This window comes from Peromyscus maniculatus, chromosome 13, assembly GCF_049852395.1.
Source record: "Peromyscus maniculatus bairdii isolate BWxNUB_F1_BW_parent chromosome 13, HU_Pman_BW_mat_3.1, whole genome shotgun sequence".
Taxonomy (NCBI): domain Eukaryota; kingdom Metazoa; phylum Chordata; class Mammalia; order Rodentia; family Cricetidae; genus Peromyscus; species Peromyscus maniculatus.
Genome location: NC_134864.1, coordinates 56,265,188 through 56,286,927, shown reverse-complemented (window position 1 = coordinate 56,286,927; position 21,740 = coordinate 56,265,188). Strand labels below are relative to the sequence as shown.

The following is a 21,740-nucleotide window of genomic DNA, read 5'->3' as shown; positions in this document are numbered from 1 at the left end:
GGAGAGAGAGAGAGAGAGAGAGAGAGAGAGAGAGAGAGAGAGAGAGAGAGAATGGATTGAGGGAAGCTATGACATCTCAATACTCCCTCCATGAGAGTCCCCCAGTGACCTTACATCTTCCCACGAGGCCCTGCTTCCTAAGGCTCCACTGCCTGCAATAATGCTACAGGTTGGAAACCAAACCTTTAACACATGGCGTTTGGGGATGTCTACAGCCTGACCCATAACAAACACTGTGGCAGGGGTACAAAGCCAGATTAAAAGGGGTTAGAGAGTAAAGAGGACGTGGAAAATTAAATGTGACCCCCTAGGGTTGACTCATTATAAAGAGAAGGGGGGTAGGGTATGGGTGTGCTGTGCAGTGGTGTTTTCCTCCAGCAGAACAAGATGCCATGGCAACCGGAACAGATCAGCACAGTAGTAGCTAAAGCTATGGTAATGGCGACGGAGTTATTGATAGTCTTTAGCAGGGGATTCAGCTATTACCCCCTCCCCAGCACAAGTGATCTTAGGAGATGCTAGAGTAATATGAAGTAAAATCCTGGTGGAAATGGGATTCTGTGATGCAGCTTCTGAAAGGTTGCTATCCGTGGATGGAGTGGGACTTTGCTGTTGACTATTGTCAGCTCCGTTTTTGTCTACCGGTGTGCCTACTGGACTCCCATGTAGCCACACTGAAAGGATCTCAAGCAGAAGAGCTCATTATTCCCTACAGCTGCTATTCCCTTGTAATGACTGGAAAAGAGATGGATATGGAGATGTAGGGGCCCGTGTGCTGACGGTATGTGCTGAAAGGCGCTGTGTTGCCCCATACTGTACGCCAGCTCTGCTGACCGGGAAGTTGGTATGTAGACCGGGCTGGCCTTGAACTCACAGAGGCCTGTCTGCCTGTGCCTCCTGCATGCTGGAATTCAAGGCAGGTGCCGGGTCCTTAGTGCGCATCCCTGCGTGTGTCCAGGGTAGAAGATGGGATGCGGAGGACAGTCCTGCTTCTCAGGATCATCAAGAATCATCGGGACTAGAGTATGTGGGTAAGGTATAACTGAAAGCTATCCTGCCAGACAGTTGACTAAGTTTCTGGTTATCGTATTCCTTCCCAGACAGACCTCCCTTCCAAACACACACGCACGCACGCACGCACGCACGCACATCCCTAGGCCAGCAGCACAGGATCTTGTCTAAATCACTGAAACATTCTTAAATCATCTGACGTCTCATGACCCCCTTCATCTACCCCTAACAATGCTCCTGGACTTTTTTTTTTAATATATAAAGTTCATCTGATCCATCTCCCCATCCCCAACACCATTAAACTTCTCTACAGCTCCCCCTCTGCAGAAAGTTGATCATTCTAGGCTGGCCACTCCAGGTGCATCACCTGACTTCCAGCTTGGCATCACGTGACCATTTGGGCCCGCGTCCTGGTACCTCAGCAGTTCGTAACTAAGTCCGCAGACAGGCTGTGACTGTCAGCTTGATGGATCTCAACTTGATCTCAGAGCTTCTGCTGCCGTTTTACGTTCCCTGAAGCCTGCCTTCTCCTCCTTCTCCAGCTGTTCTTCTGAATTATGTCCGCAGGTCCTTACGCGACCTCATTCGGAGTCTTCTCATCGAAATGTGGAGGAAGGCTCATTTGTTTTCCTGCCTTCTCCTCGACTAAAAGATGGACTGCATTACTGATCTTTAACCTCGGCAAAATCCACATTCCGTGTATAGAGAGGGGAAAGAAGCTGGCAACCAGGAAACGAGAAGGAATTCAAATGATGGGCTCCATCCCTCAGACTCAAAGGACAGATGACCCAGACTATCTAGGTTCGAATACCAGCTTGCCTTTCACTAAACCTCACAGACGTTATTTAACTCTTCTGTGCCTCCATTCCCTCAGCTGTAAAAGGGAAGCACGGGGAAGCAGGAGGCTGACTGCACATCTTCACCTTTCCCTCTGCTCCTCCGAATCCAGTCCTCGTCCCCTCCACCACCACCACCCACCCCCCACTTCACGCCCTGCTCTGCAGCAGATCGCCTGCTGCCCCCTCCCTTATCTCCCGTGGATCCCACTGGCCTTCCCCTCCTAACCTCCGTTCCCTGACTTGTTGCGCTGTCCCAGGCCCACCTCCAGCAGGCACTCCCTGGGAACCCATGGGCCACTCTGACCAGGGAAGCCCGTAGGCTAACTGCAGACCTTCACCTCTCCTTCTGCTCTTCCAAATCCCATAGCCCAGTCTCACCCCCAGCTCTGCAGCAGACCTTCTGCTGTGGCCTCTCCTCACTATCTGCCCCAATTCCCAGGGAAAGAAACAGGTCCCGCTGAAACACCCCACCTTCCTCCCTCCTGTGGACTCCCTATCCCCCCACCCCAGCACACCTCTATTCCTAAGTGTCAGCTCCCAATATCCAGAAACACATTTTACCCGGAACCCCCAGTGGCCACACCTATCGGGACTCCACCCAACACACAGACACCACACTCTCCTAAGAATCAGAGGGGAAACAGAAACCAAGGAACAAAATACCCACCCAACAAAGACAAGACATCAGTAGCTAAAATGATTATAATCCTCCCAATCCCAGAGGCCTATATATATGCCAGTGTAAAACACAATCAATTACAGCCAGGACACTGTGTCTTCACAGAATCCAGCAACCCTACCACAGCAGGCCCTGGGTGTTCCAACATAGATAGAGCACAAGAAAAAGACCTTAGACCAGCCTTAATGAAAATGAGAGATCCCTAAAGAGGAAATGAAGAATCCCTTAAGGAAATCTATGAAAACACAGACGAACAGTGGAAGGAAATGAATAAGACCATTCAAGACTTGAAAGTGGAGATAGAATCAATAAAGACAACCCAAACAGACGAAAATTTGGAAATTAAAATTTTAGGAACTTGAACAGGAACCACAGAGGCAAGCTTCACCAACAGAATGCAGGAGTTGGAAGAGAGAATCTTAGGCATTGAAGAGAATTCCACATCCTATAGAGGGTTAATATCCAAAAAAATATAAAGAACTCAAAAAAACAGATATCAAGAGAAAAAAAGCCAAATAATCTGATTTTAAAATGGAGTACAAATCTAAACAGAGAATTCTCAATAAAGGAAACTCAAATGGCTGAGAAACACTAAAGAAATGTTCAACATCCTTAGCCACCGGGGAAATGAAAATCAAAACTACTTTGAGAGTTCATCTTACACTTGTCACAATGGCTAAGATTAATAAAATAAGTGACCGCTCATGCTGACAAAGATGTGGAGTAAGGAGAACAGTCATTCATTGCTGGTAGGAGTGCAAACTTGTACGGTCACTATGGAAACCAGTGTGGCAGTTCCTCAGGAATCTAGTAATGGATGTACCTCAAGGCATATACCCAAAGGATGCTTCATCCTACCACAGAAACACTTGCTCAGTTGTGTTCATTGCTGCTCTATTCATAATAGCCAGAAATTGGAAAACAGCCTAGACATCCCTCAACAGAAGAATGGATAAAGAAAATGTGGTACATTTACATAATGGAGTATTACTCAGCTGTTATAAAAATGATATCACGAAATTTGCCGGCAAATGTATGGAACTAGAAAAAAAAAATCATCCTCCGCGAGGTATGCCACATCTACATAGACAAATATGGGATGCATTTGCTTATATGTGGATATTAGCTGTTACATCAACAATAACCAAGCTACAATCCATAGAACCACAGAGGATAGGAAGAGTATGAGTGACCAGAGAGTACAGATCTCATTAGGAAAGGGAAATAGAATATATAATTATGGATGGGCGGGAGGGTTTGAATAGGAAGCTCTATGGGGAAAGGGAGAGAAGAGAAGGTTAAGGGAGGGAATATGGGGAGAGACAGCTAAAATTGAGGGACATTTGAGGTGTAGTATGGAAACCTAATACAGTAGAAGCTTTCTAATACATACATACATACACACACACACACTCATATATATATATATGAAGATTATCTAAATGAAATCACCAAATAATGGGGAAGATAGAATCTCAATTGTCCATCTCTTGTCACCAAATGAAGCCTCCAGTACTGGGATTGGATTAGATCTAATTGAGTTGTTGGCCAAAGGGTTCCCATGGAAATCCCCAAACAACCCAGGCTATTGCCAAGACAATAAACTGCTCACCTCAAACTGACAGCAAGGCCCCATTGTAGCTGGAGGGCTTCTCTCCAGGTTCCACCAAAAGCCCCACAGTCCCACAACCCACGTATAAAATAATCACTCTGACGCTTATATTACTTATAAACTGTATGGCCGTGGCAGGCTTCTTGCTAACTGTTCTTATATCTTAAATTAACCCATTTCCATAAATCTATACCTTGCCACGTGGCTGGTGGCTTACCGGCGTCTTCACATGCTGCTGGTCATGGCGGCAGCTGGCGGTGTCTCTGCCTCAGCCTTCTGCTTCCCAGAATTCTCCTCTCTCCTTGTCCCACCTACTTCCTGCCTGGCCACTGGCCAATCAGTGTTTTATTTATTGACCAATCAGAGCAACAGATTTGACATACAGACCATCCCACAGTACCCCATTGCTGAAGACAACACTGAACACAAACGACTCACTGAACACGAAGAGGTCAAGCTGGTGTCTACATAGAGCCTTCACTACCGAAAGAGAAATGTAAACACCAAGTCAGCCACAACCCCTTTGGTCTATAATGGTGACCTGCCTGTAAGATATGCTAGGGCAATGATGCCACAAAGCATGTGTGAGTAACCAACCAATACTGATTGGACCTAAGGCCCACTCCATGAGATGGAGCCCATACTGACACTGCTTAGGTGACCAAGAACCAGAGACGAGCTAGCCCAGGGATCTAGGGTAAAACCAAATACTACTGGTCTTAAAAATAATAATAATAATGCTAAAATGACTCCCAATGGTATTCTGCTGTAGACAGTGATTCTCAACCTATGAGTCAAGACCCCTTTTGGGGGGATCACATATCAGATATCCTGCATATCAGATATTTACATACAATTCATAAGAGGAGCAAAATTACAGTTATGAAGTAGCAACAAGATAATCTATAGTTGGGGGTCCCCACAACATGAGGAACTGTATTAAAGGGTTGCAGCATTAGGAAGGTTGAGAACCACTGCACTGTATTCAAAGATCAGTGCCTTGCTCAGCCATCATCCCAGCAGCTTCCTCCTGTGGCAGATGGAAGCAAATACAGAGTTCTATAGCCAGACAATATGCAGCGAGTGAGAGACCTTGGGACAGGAACACACAACCCTAAGTTGGATGTTGCCATCAAATGCCTCCCTTCATAACTCAGAAAACCCTATGGAAGATGAGGCGGAAAGAGTATGACAGCCAGAGGGGATGGAGGACACCAAGGAAACAAGGCTTTCTAATCAACGTGATCAAAGCTCATATGAGCTCACAGAAACTGAAGCCGCATGCACAGGTCCTGCACGGGTCTGTACCGGGCCCTCTGTGTATATATTATGGCTTCCAGCTTAGTGTTTTTAATAGGATGCTGGAGTGTGCAAACAAGTGGGTCTCTGATTCTTGTGCCTTTTCTTAGGCTCTTTTCCTTCTGTTTGTTTGTTTTATCCAATGCCAATGTGATAGTTCTTGTTTTATCTTATTATATTTTATTTTTGTCATGGTTTATTATCATCCCTTAGAAGCCTGTTCTTTTCTAATAAGAGACAAAAAGGGAGTGAATCTGGATGGGAGGGGACATGGGGAGGAACTGGGAGGAGTGGAGGAAAGAGAAACAGTAATCAAAATAAATTGTGTGAGAAAAGAATCTATTTTCAATAAAAGGAAAAAATAAAAAGGGAAACAATAGTGCCTATCAAACACCATCACTGTGAGAATTAAAAAAAAAACATTTAAAGGGCTTGGCACAGCATGTACAACATGGTGAGCACTTGACAAACATTATCTGCTGCTGTGATTACTTATGACTTACCAGGCACAGCAGGAAATGTTCCATTAAAGAAAATAAAAACAATTACTGTAGTAGAGTGGCATAAAACATTGAAATAAAGCTTTGTAATTTGGGGCAAGACTTGGCCAGCACAAGTCTAAGATTGGGTAAATCATTGTCCTATGAGTCTAAGCAAGAAGGAGAAAGGTCATCTCATTAAAAAGACAAAAATAAGTGGGCAGGGTTTTCAAGACTCCCTTGCAGCTAGGACTCATAGGATTCAGGCTTGCCTAGCCACACATATCCAACTCAGGTCTAAAATAGGAACTAGTGATACAAAGCCACACCCAGTTTTCTCACAGGCAGCATTGGTGGTCTGAAAGGTAGCATCGAGTCTAGTGTAGGGAGTTGGCCTGGCCTAGGTACCTTGAGAGGCATGCATCATGGATTTTTCAGGTGAGAGTCCATGGTTTCTGTGGCACTGTGCACCTTTCAGTTCCTGAGAAACCAATGTACTCCCTCAGGCAATGAAGCATTCAGGCGGCTTTGTGTTTCTCTGGATGTTCCCTTGGAAGTCAAGGAAACATGAAAGCTTGAAGGACCATTGGTCTTAGACATTAATCTTGTATACCCTGTAAATTTTGCAAACATCATTATATCTTGGAAACTACAACTGTACTGATACTGGAAATTGCCATTACATTCTGTTTCTGACAATGGTATCAAAAGTCTGATTGCTCTCAATAAAAATTGTCACAGCCTCAGTCTTGCTGTGGCCCCTCCAACCAGTCTGGTTTAATTCCTCACAGCCATATCAGGTGACCTTGGCCCAGTACGTAAGCATGGGCGCTTACAATCTAGTACAAATATTGCCTGTGTAAGCTCACCATCATCCTCACAGAGTGTGGGGATTAGGATTGATTGTCAACTTGACAGGATCCAGAATGAACAGGGAGTCAAACCTCTGGGAATGTCTAATAAAGGAGTTTCTAGATTAGGTTAATTGAGATAGAAAGACCTGCCCTAAAGGTGATGTTTCCATGGTGTGGGTCCTAGACTGAATAAAAAAGGAGAATGTGAGCTGAGTACCAGCATTCATTGCTCTCTGCTTCCTGACTGTGGATACAATGCGACAATGTGACCAGAGGCCTCAAGCTGCTGTTACCACAATGGCAATGGCATGGTGCAGTGAATCCTGAAATTGTGAGCCGAACAAACCGTTCCTTCCTTGGGTGGTTCTTGTGAGGTATCTATCTGGTCACAGCCATGAGAAAAGTAACTAATACAGAAATCCATACTAAGGATTATGGCTGTTGCTGTGATAAACATAACTATGCAGTTCTTGGGCCTTTAGAAGAGTTTAGAACTCTGGGCTAGAAAATCCCAGACAGCAAAGTTTAATGGGTTGTTCTGGTGGAGGTTTAGGAGAAGACATTACCAAGTGTGGACCCTGGTGGTCTGGCTTGTTAACACTGGAAACTGGGCTATCAGCCACTCATGCTATATTCTGGTAAAGTATCTGGCTGTATTCTGCCCGTGTCCTGGGAACCCAAAGGCGGTCGAATTAAAATGTAATAGGGGGGCTGGAGAGATGGCTCAGCGGTTAAGAGCACTGGCTGCTCTTCCAGAGGTCCTGAGTTCAATTCCCAGCAACCACATGGTGGCTCACAACCATCTGTAATGAGATCTGGTCCCCTCTTCTGGCCTGCAGTTACATATGCTGTATACATAATAAATAAATAAATCTTTAAAAAAAAAGTAATAGGATAATTTATTGGCAATGGAAATCTCAAGAACAAGACAGCATCCAGGCTGTGCCACAGTTATTGCTCACTGCTCCTGCCGGGTCCACAGTGAGAATCAACAACAGTTGGATCAAAGTGATACCAAAAGTGTGACACTGGGCAGAGGAAGGAGAGAGAGCTTGAAACTGCACACAAGGCTAGGTTGAAGAAGCAGTGATACTTGTTAAAGACCTTAGCTCCACTGAAGAGAAACCTTTGCTCTGGACGACCCGTCAAAAGCTCCATCTTGTGGAAATTCCAAATTAATGTGAAAGGAGAAAGCCTCAAAGTGAGGAGATGGCCAGAGGGTTACAGCTCTTCCATGTAGTGAGGGTCTCCCCAGAACCCATGTAAATAACAGGTGGGTGTGGCAGCCCACATGTAATTCTAGCTTCAGAAGGTGGAGACAGGGGGTCCCTGGAGGAAACACACAACGAAACAGATATGGACTAGACATCATTAATGTAAGTTTTGGCTGTATATATTGTATATACTTATTGGATAGTTTTTCTTGTATTAGTTACAAGCTTTCTTTAATTTTAGACAAAAAGAGAGGAAATGTGGTGGTATTGTGTTCCCCAAAATATCGTGTACTTTAATAAACTTACTTAATAAACGCCTAGCTGTGTTGTAAACTCTGGGTCTGATTGAGAGGCCTGCCCCAGTGAGTAAGATAGAATGGCAATCGAGGAAGATTCTTGACATCAACCTCAGGCCTCTACATGTACTAATACACACACGTACCCACGCAATGCAACTACATATACATACATGCAAGCAACACCACACACACACACACACACACACACACACACACACACACACACACACAAGGAAAAAAAAGGAAAGGAGGAATCCTAATCTGAGAATAGCCATTTAATGCGTTCTTTGCTCAAAAAACAATCTTATAGGGAAGCATTCCTCTAGAATCAACCTAGAAGGCATGTTGGAGGGTTGGTGCAGCTGTTATCCAGAGATAACATCTGGATCTAGGAGGACAACTCGGCTACATCACCCATATGGAACTGGTTTTATAGGTAGAGTAGATGCAAGAATGAGTGGGTCAAGAAGTCCTATGCTAATGTTCCAGAAGGCCACTGAGGCCAGGCCTGGCAGTGTGTGGCAGGATCAGATTCCCTGCAATGGGGTCCCAAGGAGCCACTGCACAAAGCTAGGATACCACGACCATGGGGCATTCGCTAAAGAGAGTACAGGCACTGAATGGAGCCAGACCAAAGAGAGGTAAAGGGCTGGGGCTCTCCACAATCCTTGGAGCACAGGAGACTCCATCACAGGCTTTGGTGTCTGCCAGTCCTGCTTTGGCTCTGTCTTTACTTGCTACACCCCATTCCTTCCTTTCGGGATGAGAGAACGTTTACTCTGGGCCATCGTATGTGGAAGTATGTAACTTGTTTATGGAGGTTATACAGGCTCACAGATAACAGATTGCCCAGCTCAGAAACCACTCTGCACCTACACTTTTAAATAGTGATGAAACTGTTCATGACTGTGGGGATGCTGAAGTTGAACGGAATGCATTTTGGTCATGAAATGGCCCTGAGTCTACAGGGGAAGGAGTGGAAAGATATGACTTAAAGAGCGGTGTGTTGGGGTGTCAAGATGACTAGGATTAGACATGCGAGGGTTAATATCATCAATCTGAAATGACGTGGAATGACCCACGAGACAGTCTCTGGCCCTACCTGTGAGAGAGTTCACAGACTGAATTAACTGAGACCAGAAGAACCACCCTCAATGTGACTGGCACCGTTCATGGGGTGGAGTCCTGGACTGAACAAAAGGAAGAAAATGAAACTGAGCTGAGCCCCCTCTGGGCTTCCTGACTGTGGGTGCAACAAGACCCCTTGCCTTAAGCTCTTTCCATCATGACTTCTCCAGTGTGATGGACTGTACCCCCAAACCGTGAGCCAGACCCCCTTCCTTACCCAACTTCCGCAGTATTTACTACAGCAATGGGGGAAAACTAACTAACGCGGGTAATCTGACCGCGGCGAGCCTCATTCCTTTGCCAAGGCGCCCTCTCTGTCTTCTCCACAAATGCTCTGTACCACCCAATATCCCTTTGGCTTCTGTCAGCCGACGACAGGTTTTCATGGTGCGGTTCCACCTCCCAGACTAGTACAAATAAGATCAGGTGGATAGATGAAATAAGCACACTGCTTCTCCTTTGTTTTATCGGTTTATTGATTTGTAGTGTCCTTTGCGTGGGTCCTGCTCAGAGATCATTTTTCTTAGATGATTTTTATTTCCCTCACGCTGGCTTGTTAAAGAAGATTTCTTTGCATGTAGCAAACCTTCTCTTCTTTCGTCTCCCCCGGTTTCCTTGGGTGTGTGGGTATGTGGCTCAAGACAATCGAAATTTAATGGCCTGGAATTCAGCCTTAGGCATAGAAAACCAGACAATTGATTACTGAAGGAATAAAAGAAAACAAGGAGAAGAACAAACCCAGTGTCTACTTCAGGGGAGTGTCACAATTAAACTGTGAACCTCATTAATTTAATTAACGATAATTGTGCCTCAGATAAAAAAAAACGTCACAGGCTACAACACTGCCATTTCACAAAGTGACATGTACTTCATTTATTTTACAGGTGAGGCATTTGCAACAAGGAACAGAAAGCTGAAGACTGAGCTACAACCAACCATCTCTCCAGGAGCTTAATCCAAGAGTCTCACGTCCATCTATTGTTCCAAAGGCCAACAATGGGAACCTCACCGAGAATGGGTTAAAGCCCGCCCAATCTATGATAATGCTAGGTTTCTAGGGTGTCTGGTAAGAATTTACAACTTCAAACGCTTTTTTAACAATTTTCAATTTTCTTATACCCTTTCAATTGCTCTTAAAAAAAAAAAAAAAGCAACCCCATTTAAAGGAAGAGGTGTTTGTACCACTGCCCTATTTTTGACATTTGTGATACCTCTGGCTTCCATCTCCTTTTCTTATCATTTCAAATTTTAACGTTGTAGCTACAAAATAAAGTCTGTTGCTGAACGTATTAGTTATTCTTCCCACTGCTATGACAGATACTGATGAAAGCGACTTAAAGAGGTGGTTTATTTGGGCTTGGGGATACCGTTGTGATGGTTAAAAACTGGCTTCCTTTCAAACTGAGTGGTTGTGTAAGGAAGAAAAACGTGGGAGTGGGAAGGACCTCACTCCGAGCCTAAGGATGGTTAACGACAGGATGTCTAGGCCCTGACTCTCAGGTCAGCCCATTAGCCTGAGTCCTGACAGAGATCTCACAGTGAAAACTGATCTCAGAGCCCCCCCCCCCCGCCCCCCCATCTCCCCAAATTGCTCTCCCTTCCCATTATTATGAAATTGTTATCCTAAAGTATTAACCAGACACTCATTCTGCTTCTGTGGCCTTGCTTAACTGCTGCTTGCTCAGGAAAAACATACAAAAAACATGATGATGCCTCTCATAGCAGAAAATCATGCTATGTCTCAAAAAAAAAAAAAAAAATTGAGACAGTTGTGGTTTGTGCCTTTGAAAACTCCAGCCTATCTTCCCCTTTTGCACAGATCTCAGATCTGCAAAGGAGGCTGTTGTTGCAACATTGGTATAAAAAACAACAACAACTTGTTTTTTATATTTTAAATTGAAGTTTTGCCAGGTGGGGTCTTTCCCTGGTGGTCTCATACTCTGCAACACATTCCTGTGTGATAAAACTTTTCCTGAGGGGAGACATAGCACACATTTTGACTTACCCCAGATAGGGAACCCACAAACAAACAAACAAACAAACAAACAAACAAACAAGTATGGATACCACTTAAGTCCAACTTGGTGAACCAATGAGTTTTATTGGGGTTACTTACAGAAATATGGGTGAGGGATTCCTCGCAGGAGTAAAAATGACTGAAAGACAGCTTTATCACCAAATCCCACGCCAATATGGGTGACAGACAGGTCATAGAGCTGGGAACCCAGAGCACACTGCGAGCCTGCAGGCAGCTCAATGGGTTGGGGAGCGTCCTTTCCTGGTACTTCAGTTGGTGTAAGCCTCCCCCAGGCAGTTCAGCTGGTTTCTGATTCTTGCAAGCAGCTGGACTGGTCTCAGGGTCTTTGCAGCTTTTCTTCTCTGAGTTCTCTTTCCATTCAGCTCCACTTCCTCTTCTTGGCATCTCAACTTCCTTCTGTCTGAGAGAGACACTAGCTTTTATTGGTTATTCTGGCAGGGAGGGGCCTAGTAAATCTGGTCAGTTTCAGGGACTTCCTGAAACTGTTTTTGAGTTGTTTGCCTTCCCTGGTGAAAGAACTTCCTGCAGGATGGAATGTTTCAATCTCCGAAGAAATTGTTATACAACAAGTCTGTTCGGGCAAGAAAGGTGTGGCAGTGGCAGTGTGAAGTTAAGTGGTCACTTTGCAACTGAAAATCAGAAAATAGAGAGAAATAAATGCTCAGCTGCCTTCCTCTTTTCCCCCTTTTCCTTCAGTCTAGGACTGCCGTCTAGGGTAGGGTGCCAACCTCATTCAGGGTGGGTGTTCCCTCCTCAGCTAAATCTCTAAGGAAACAGCGTCACAAATAGGACCAGAGGTGTGTCTCCCAGGTGATTCCAAATCCAGTCAAGTTGACAATCATAATTAACCATCCAAAGTGTTATGGGCCTGGGGTCACTCAGAGATTCACCATGACCATAAAGAAATTTTAGTAAGAAGAGGCTTTTTATTTTAGATACTGGTATCCAATGTGGGGCCAGGACTGCACCTGGGGGCATTCTCAAGATGCAGGACCTAGCCATATAAGCCCAGGACTAATTATAAGCAAAACCCACGAGATTATGTGTATATTGCCTGAAGGGACACTAGCCCACTCAAGCAGGGGCTCTGGTAGACCTTGCCTGTCTCCCCATTCCCTCTGCCTTGCTAAAAACCATTAGATGACATCCCTAAAGCTAGCCCCCAAGGTCTATTCCCTTATCTGGCCACTTCCTCTTCCTGAGGGTGACTACCAAGGTCCAGCAATCAGAAACTTCCTTTGGTTCACCTAATTAACACACCCAATTAAAAGCAAACACCTCGTCCTAACCTAAGGTTTCCTCCTTTGCCTTTATAAACCATCATTTGCCCGCATGCCACATCTGTGTCCCTCTATCCAGTGGCAGTCCTTTCTCCTCCGGGACAATACCCCTCCCCCTTTCCCTTGTCCCTTTCCCCTTCCCCTTCATATCCCATCTCCTTTACCACAGCATCCCAGCCCATTCTACCACAGACCTCCCCCTTTTCTCTTCTTAAAAATTACACCTGCCAGGTCATTTGCTGCTGTTTTCTGACCGAGTCAGAAAGCAGCCACTTTAACCCCACCCCCACCCCGATTAAAAAAAAGATCTCTCTGTAAAAACAGGTATTCCGATGTGGTTTGTGCCTAATCCCGGCTCTGGAATGGAGTTGACTAATGTTATGTTGATGGCTAACTTTATGCTTTTTTTTTTTTTATGCTAGCCATTCTGACTGGGGTGAGGTGTAATCTTAATGCAGTTTTAATTTCTTTTTCCCTGATGGCTAAGGATGTTGAACTGTTTTGCACACTTACTGGCTATTTATGCTTCATTGTTTGAAAAAGGGAGGGGCCAGAGCACGTATTTAGAGTGCACATACTTACACGTGGAGTTGGTTCTCTCCTTCCGCCATCTGGGGCCCAGGGGATCAAACTCAGGGCATTAGCCTGGCAGCAACACCTTCACCCGCTGAGCCATTTTCCTGGCTTCATCTTTTGAGAACTGTCTGTCCATGTTGTCAGTTGTCGATTGGTCCCTTTGGCTTTCATTGATGTTTGGTTTTTAAATTTTTCCTGTCTTCCAGCTATTAGCCTTCTGTGAGATATGTAGTTAGCAAGGATTTTCATCCACCTGCAGGCAGTCTCTTCACTGGGTTTTTCCCTTTGTTGTGCGCAGCCTTTTAATGTCGGGCAATCCTGCTCGTCCGTTCTTAGTATTCTTCCTAAGCTGCTGGAATCTTTCTTAAAAAGTTCTTTGCCTAGCCAGGCGTGGTGGCACAGGTCTTTAATCCCAGTACCTGGGAGGCAGAGCCAGGCAGATCTCTGTGAGGTTGAGGCTAGCCTGGTCTACAAAGAGTTCCAGAACATCCAGGGCTGTTACACAGAGAAACCCTGTTCGAAAAATCAAAAAAAAAAAAGTTCTTGCCTATGCCTATATCCTGAAATGTTTCTTCTAATGTCTTCCTAAATGGCTCCACCTGGAGATCAACATGTTAAAGAATCAAGTCAGACACAGAAAGGGGAACAACATGTTTTTCTCATTTTGTAGGTACTAGGATTCTTTATAGATACAGAAATCCATTTACACACACATACATGGCATGAAAGCCTAAGACCAGGGGAAGGGAGGAAGTAAATAGGAGACGAAAAGGGAAGGGGAAGAATAGAGCGAACAGGACAGGGTCTGAATACAGTCAAAACGCATGATACACCTAAATGTGTCCTCGTGAAGCCTGGCACTATGTACAGTGAATACACACCAGTGAAAAAAATTGAGTGGCATTTACGTAAAGATTTAACGTTTCCATCTTTATATCTAGGCGTTCTTTGTCCACTATTATTCCCAAATTCGATCAAATGGTTTTCATTGTCTTAGCATTTTTCTTTTCATTTTGTTTTGTAAATTTTTTAAAAGATGTTTACATATCTCCCTCTCGGCAAAAAAAAAAAAAAAATGTATGTATAAAGCAAGCTGCCATTCCATAGACTCTTTAAGATGCAAAGTCATAATAATGTTCTAATGTCCTCAAATGATTAAAAAAATTAAAACATGAAGTTGCCCCCATTACCTTATGTTCAATTAAAAGACAAGGTATCTTAAAGTTTTTTTTTTAAGATTTATTATTTTACTTTATATGTATAAATGTTTTGCCTGCATGTATGTAGGTGCACCATAATTGTATCTGGTGCCTGCAGAGACCAGAAGAGGGTATCAGATCCACTGAAACGGGAATTACAGAGGGTTGTGAGCCACCAGGAGGGTGCAGGGAACCGAACTGGGTCCTTTGCAAAAGCAGCAAAAGTTCATAACCTCTAAGCCATCTCTCCAGCTCCCTATTTAATATGATGGAATTGAGCAAGTTATTTTACAGTTTCTCTAAATTTTTCATATATATTAACAATAATTTGTGAAAGGAACCCAACTGACTTAGAAAATAAAGAGACTAACGCCTTTTAAAATACAGTTGTGAAAGTCAAAAAAAGTCAGTCTTTGTGAACTCTGTTAAAAGGGAGTATCACCGCTGCTCTTCCAAGCACAAAATGAGAAAGGCTCTTAAGTGACGAGCAAAAAAGCGAGGGTCAGCATCGGAAGGCAAAGACGCAGAAACTGGACGCAGGCAAGTAATCTCACAGTGAACACCCCTGAGAAAGAGGTGCCCGCCAACCTTCTGGTCATCGGATGGATCCGCGGCGGACGCCTTTCCCACCAGAGGTGGTGGAAACGCCTACCAGAGGCTCACCGACTCGGGAAGCCCTTTTTCCCCGCCGTAGGCTGTGAGCCCCGGGGCTCGCCCAGCCACGCCCACCGGACTCGCCCAGCCACGCCCACCGGACTCGCCCAGCCACGCCCACCGGGCTCGCCCAGCCACGCCCACCCGGCTCTCCTCCGCGCGTCCCGCCCCTTCCGCCTCCCACTTCCGGGCGACGGCGCGCTTTTGCGCCGCCTTCTCGGGACCCGATTGGCTGTGGCGTCAACCGCTAACCGCCGCGGCGTTTAAACCCGAGCGAGTCCGGGTCTGGGTGGACGGTAGAGCTCCCCGGGCGTGTGGCCGGTCCCCGACGCTGCAGGGCCGGTAAGTCGGCGCCGGTGAGGCCGGCCGGGCCGCCGCGGCCTGCGGAGCCCGAGCCCTCCTCGGCCGGTTCCCCCGGCGCCTGCAGTCCTCACCTCCGCGGCGGGCTCGCAGGGCCTGGAGAGCCGCCGGCTTGGGATCCGGGCGGAAACCTCCGGTCCGCCCTTGAGGTCGCCGCTGGGCGAGGGGTCGAGCCTGCAGCTTTCAGGTCAGTGCCCGAGGGCAGGGGTCTGTAGGTCCCCGTGGCCGGCCTGTACCGGGTTTGTACCGTCCGCTTGCCCGCCGAGAGCTCCGTAGGGATGCTCTCCCCTCCCGGGCTGGAGCCTCCGCCCAGCTCGTTTGGAACACAGAACCTAGAGAGCTCGGCTTGGATCTGGGACGCTGTCTAGACGAAGGATCTGATTCAGGAGAACTGGCCGAGGGATTTCGCTGTTTAGAGAGGGGAGACACGCTGGACGAGGGCTGCGGGGTAATGATGATAGCCCAGCCCCTTTCCAGGTACCTCACGTCCATTCGCTCAGGACCTACGAGGGACTTAGCCTTTATTTCCCGTAACTTAATATACTTGGGGATTGGGACTTAGAGATGTGACGATCCTGTGGATAAAATGTTCGAGCTGGGACACCCCAACAGTCCGGACACCCCGTTGCCCGCAATGTTTTGGTGTCTCTGTCGTAACTCACCCTGGAACCATACCCCCAAGGGACCTGCTTCTGGCTCCTGTTGATGCCGCTTGGTGAAGTCATTGATGTAGCGGGTGGACTGGGCGGTTAAGGAAGACTCTAGATTCTAACACAAGCATTTGGATGTGCGATAACGCCATTTATTAAATAAGAGACTGTGTCGATCAGGTAATTGGGAAGGAAAGTTCAGCTGAAATTTAATTTTTTTTTTTTTGGACTGGAGTATTTGAAAGACAGACGTGGTTTTTATATTTGGTTCCCGTTCAAGTGTGTTAGAGGTGAAGGTTTATTGCTATGTGCTTTTATAGTCGTCTACTGTCTATGGGGTAGTAATCATGTTTGATTTTATTTTCTGGTCTGGGGTTATTTATTGCTTGTGTTATTTTGGGTGTAGCTAACCTCTTTAGGTTGGAGTTTTCCTTCTAGTATATGGGGCTGGATTTATCTGTAGACAGATATTGCTTAAATTTGGTTTTATCATGGAATGTCTTATTTTCTCCATCTATGGTGATTGAAAGTTTTGCTGGGTATAGTAGTCTGGGCTGGCATCTGCGGTCCCTTAGAGTCTGCAAGACATCTGTCCAGGCCCTTCTGTCTGTCAGGTGAGATTCTAGTAGGTCTGTCTTTTTATGTTAGTTGGTCTTTTCCCCTGGCAGCTTTTAATATTCCGTCTTTGTTCTGCATGTCTAGTGCTTTGATTGTTTGTTGTGTGGCAAGGGTGCTTTCTTTTCTGGTCCAGTCTGTTTGGTGTGCTGTGTGCTTCTTGTACCTTGATAGACGTCTCCGTCTTTAGGTTAGGGAAATTTTCTTCTATGATTTTGTTGAAAATGTTTTCTGTGCCTTTGACCTGGGTTTCCTTCTCCATCCTCTATTCCTGTTATTCTTAGATTTGGTCTTATCACAGCGTCCCAGATTCCTGGATGTGTTGTGCCAGTTTTTTAGACTTAACATTTTCTCTGACCAAGGCATCTGTTTCTTCTATCATGTCTTCAATGCCTAAGAGTCTCTCTTCCAACTCCTGCATTCTGTTGGTGAAGCTTGCCTCTGTGGTTCCTGTTCAAGTTCCTAAAATTTTAATTTCCAAATTTCTGTCTGTTTGGGTTGTCTTTATTGATTCTATCTCCACTTTCAAGTCTTGAATGGTCTTATTCATTTCCTTCCACTGTTCGTCTGTGTTTTCATAGATTTCCTTAAGGGATTTCTTCATTTCCTCTTTAGGGATCTCTCATTTTCATTAAGGCTGGTCTAAGGTCTTTTTCTTGTGCTCCTAGCTATGTTGGAATACCCAGGGCCTGCTGTGGTAGGGTTGCTGGATTCTGTGAAGACAGTGTCCTGGCTGTTATTGATTGTGTTTTACACTGGCATATATATAGGCCTCTGGGATTGGGAGGATTATAATCATTTTAGCTACTGATGTCTTGTCTTTGTTGGGTGGGTATTTTGTTCCTTGGTTTCTGTTTCCCCTCTGGTTCTTAGGAGAGTGTGGTGGCTGTGTGTTGTGTGGAGTCCTGATAGGTGTGGCCACTGGGGGTTCCAGGTAAAATGTGTTTCTGGGTATTGGGAGCTGACACTTAGGAATAGAGGTGTGCCGGGGTGGGGGGATAGGGAGTCCACAGGAGGGAGGAAGGTGGGGTGTTTCAGCAGAACCTGTTTCTTTCCCTGGGCATTGGGGCAGATAGTGAGGAGAGGCCACAGCAGAAGGTCTGCTGCAGAGCTGGGGATGAGGCTGGGCTATTGGATTTGGGAGCAGAAGGAGAGGTGAAGGTCTGCAGTTAGCCTTCCTGCTTCCTTGCTGTTTTATATTTTCCTTTGGCCAAAACTTTAGAAGAATTGAGCTTTAATTTTGAAACATTCCTGTGGACTTGTTCCCTGTTGCAAAAATTCCCCCAAGCCATCTTCCCAGTTATTTGCTTGACAATTTCCAACATCTGCTCATGCCTTCAACCATGACCATTTCAACATTGAGCAGATTTTTTTTCTACTGAAAAGTTCTTCCACTTGTCCATACTCATTTCTGTCACAAATGTTTATCCAAGGAGCTGCTATGTGCCAGGCACAAAGAGTCAGGAAGAGTTCAGCAGCAGACAAATTTGACAGAAATCTGTGCCCCCACTGAGCTTACATTTCAGTAGAAGACCGGCGATGAATTATTTTGAACTGGGAAGGCTCGTTAGCAAGTGACATTTGAGCAGACTTGGGGCAGCCTTGCTCTAATCCTGTCCCTTCCTGTGAAGATGCTCGTGATGGTATCAGGCATACCTAGATAAACGAGAAGCTCATCACTGGATTCTTAAATTAAATCTGCCTGACTTGGTCATTTTCCAGCCTACTATAGGACCAGTTACAGGATGTGCAGAATCGGAGGAGGAAGATACGGATGACAGGAATCTAGGGATTCTTGTGATGAACATGCAAAGAATAGTGAGAGAGTTCTGTGGACTCAAGGCAGATAGCAGTGGAGCAGCTGAGGGTCGGGGTAGGTGGTTGCAGGTGACAGGGTTTCTATGGGTATGTGCAGGTGGGAACAGGGAGGCTGGTGGAGGGAATATAGGTTTGGAAGGTTGGCTCCATTCAAGCACATAGCTCAGCATCACCTGCACCTCAGTGAAGAGTTTTCTGATCTGTTTTCTCTGCCCAGACAGCATTAACCACTTCTCTAATATCTTGTGTGTTAGAGTCATTATTCTTGGCATATTGCATAATTATTTATCTTCCTGTTTTTGTTAGACTGTAAACCTAGAGAGCATAAATCTAGTAGACATAGGTAATCTAATCATTTCCTGTCTGTTCTTCCAGCCCTTTGCTGCTCCCTGAATTAGTCATTTCTTCTGTGCTTCCGTTAAGCCCCTCTTACCTGTCTAAGGTTATACTTTCGCATAGTAGCAGAACAGTGTCTGTCTCACGCTGGATTATTCCTTCAGTGGCAGCAGGGACCCTATCCTGTCACCTGTCCCTAGCCCATAGTGTCTACCAGGTATATAGTACAGGTTTGAATGGAAAAACAAAGCAAAGTATTTATTTACCTTTTTGGAATTCACTAGGTCTCTTCATTATATAAATTCCTATTTTCAGGTTTTATGCAAAGGACTTTGCAAATATTCGTGTACACACTATATTTTAAGTCATCGTGGTTGCTCTTTAGGATGTATCAGTTACCAGTTTACTTTTATTTTACTCTTATTAATCAGTATTGTAGCCCCCATCCTTTCTTCTCCTTTCACTTCAGCGATGGAGTACCCAGTGATGGAAGTTGACTCTGGAATTAAGAGACGAGTGAAAGACAGAATTACGAAGACAAAGTTGAATGTTTCTCTTGCTTCAAAAATCAGAACAAAAATATTAAGTAAGTGCCATTCATCTTAAGCTTCACTTACCTTTTACCTTTCTGAAGAATTCGTTCATTTACTACCGTTTTTAGCAAGTATAGAAAACTACTAAAATGTTAATTGGTCTTTTTCCATGAAGTATGACAGAGCCGTACTTTTTCATCTGGCCTTTAGCTCCTCTGCTAAATGGTTTTGCTAGTTTACCCTTGGTGATAGCTGACTTGTGAGCAGCGTGGCTGGGGTGTCCCCAAGTGGCTGCCTCTTAGCCTGCAAAGACAGTGTTAACATGGCTTCTCTGGAAAAGAGCTAAACCGAGGAAAAGATTTGACTTGACCTGCTCTGGCAGGTAATGAGTCATCTAGAGGTGCCTGACCGCGGTGAGGTGTGCGAGTACATGATTTTCTAAAGGCTAAAGCCACCAAGAAAGCTTTATGCACTTTGGAAATGAGATTTTATGAGTCCTGGCAGTAAGATGTCAGGAAGGCAAACAAACAAACAAAACCTCACAAAACAAAACAAACAAACAAACAAAAACCATAGAGATAGGAAACTCCCCAGGATAAACTTTGATTGCTCCCGCAGATTGTCTAAATGGGGAATGTCTTCCATAGTGACATTTTCTGCTGATATCATACTCATGAAGTGTGACAGAGCCAAGACTCCTGGATCTGTACATAAATCTTGTGAATTAGCCATCCTCCCACCATGGCCATTTCCTCCTTCATTTGTCAAGACCATTTGGAAAACAACAGGAAAACGTTACTCTTTTTAGCTTCTAGAAATCCTACCAGTTGTGGTCTGTTTCTCTTGGGTATGCCAAGGAGAGCAGAGTAAGACTGCTCTGTGCCAAGATAGTGTGCTGCTATGGAGTCTTTTTCTTTTCAGATTTCCAAACTTTCTCTGAATATCTGAAAGGGTTATATTTAACAAAACTTTTTTTCTTTTTTAAAGATTTATTTATTTGCCGGGGCGGTGGTGGCACACGCCTTTAATCCCAGCACTTGGGAGGCAGAGGCAGGCGGATCTTTGTGAGTTCAAGGCCAGCCTGGGCTACAGAACGAGATCCAGGAAAGGTGCAAAGCTACACAAGAGAAACCCTGTCTTGAAAAAGAAAAAAGAAAGAAAGAAAGAAAAAAAGATTTATCTATTTATTTATTTGTTTGTTTATTTATTTATTTATTTATTTATTTATTTATTTATTTATTTATACAGTGTTCTGCCTGCATGTACACCTGCAGGCCAGAAGAGGGCACAAGATCTCATTACAGATGATTGTGAGCCACCCTGTGGTTACTGGGAATTGAACTCAGGACCTCTGGAGGAGCAACCAGTGCTCTTAACTTCTGAGCCATCTCTCCAACCCCAACAAAACTTACTTTAGTGAGATGTGTTAGCTCATGCCTGTAATTCCAGCACTCAAGAGACCAAGGCAGGAGGATCACAATTTTAAGGATAGCCTTTGACTGCATAGCAAGGCCCTGTCTCAAACTGTGTGTGTGTGTGTGTGTGTGTGTGTGTATGTCTGTGTGTGCGTGCGTGTGTGTCTGTGTATTTCTGTGTGTGTGTGTGTGTGTATGTCTGTGTGTGTGTGCGTGTGTGTTACTCTGTGGAGTGGGTAGATTATTGGCATGTAATAGAATGTAAATTCAAATTATGAAAATATAATTATGATTTAACTGTACTAAAGGGATATAATACTTTTAAGGTTAATATAACCATTAAATCCTCACTGAATTTCTTTGCTACCATTTCAGTAGTGATTTAAGTCATGTTGATATATTTCTTTTCAATAAAAAAGGTCAAGTTTAGATTACAGTCAATTACTAGGAAAGATCTAATCTTTTGGATAGAGGTGAAGATCCCACAGGTCCTAGACAATCAATCCTTTCATTTGAGGGTTAAGAAATGGTATTTGGGAGCATAGATGATTTTATTGAGTGGTGGAGCCACATAAACCTCTATAAACATTTCAGATTGGCTGCCCTAGCTCCTGTGGGTCTCCAGTGGGAGCTATGAGGTCAGTTTCCCACCCTGCTTCTAGTCAAGGTGGAAAGTGAGGGATGACAGTGTCGCAGTTACCCTGGGACTGCTCTGTCTGCAATGCAGCCACTCTGTTCCCAGCTGCATGTCTCAGCTTTTCATCTGCTCTCTACCTTTCTTTCTTCAGCTTCAAACTCTGGCTCTATTTTTTTCTCTGAAACTAGACTTGTATTGCCTTTCTTTTCCAATCG

The 21,740-nt window shown here is 44.9% G+C and overlaps 1 protein-coding gene across 5 annotated transcripts in view; it reads left to right on the top strand.

Annotated features, from left to right (window-relative positions):
* Positions 1-15,260: 15,260 nt before the first annotated feature.
* The window catches only part of Sgo2 (shugoshin 2), a 34,177-nt gene continuing 27,697 nt past the window's right edge, over positions 15,261-21,740 (top strand). The window contains exons 1-3 of one of the 5 annotated variants that reach the window (XM_076550351.1): positions 15,373-15,503; positions 18,509-18,659; positions 19,410-19,526. In XM_076550351.1, the coding sequence (XP_076406466.1) occupies positions 18,587-18,659; positions 19,410-19,526 (190 nt within the window). In that variant the 5' untranslated portion in view covers positions 15,373-15,503; positions 18,509-18,586. Of the gene's footprint in view, positions 15,709-18,508; positions 18,664-19,409; positions 19,527-21,740 lie in introns of those variants that run through there. The other 4 variants (XM_076550350.1, XM_015994037.3, XM_006975119.4 and 1 more) reach the window with 4 other exon arrangements.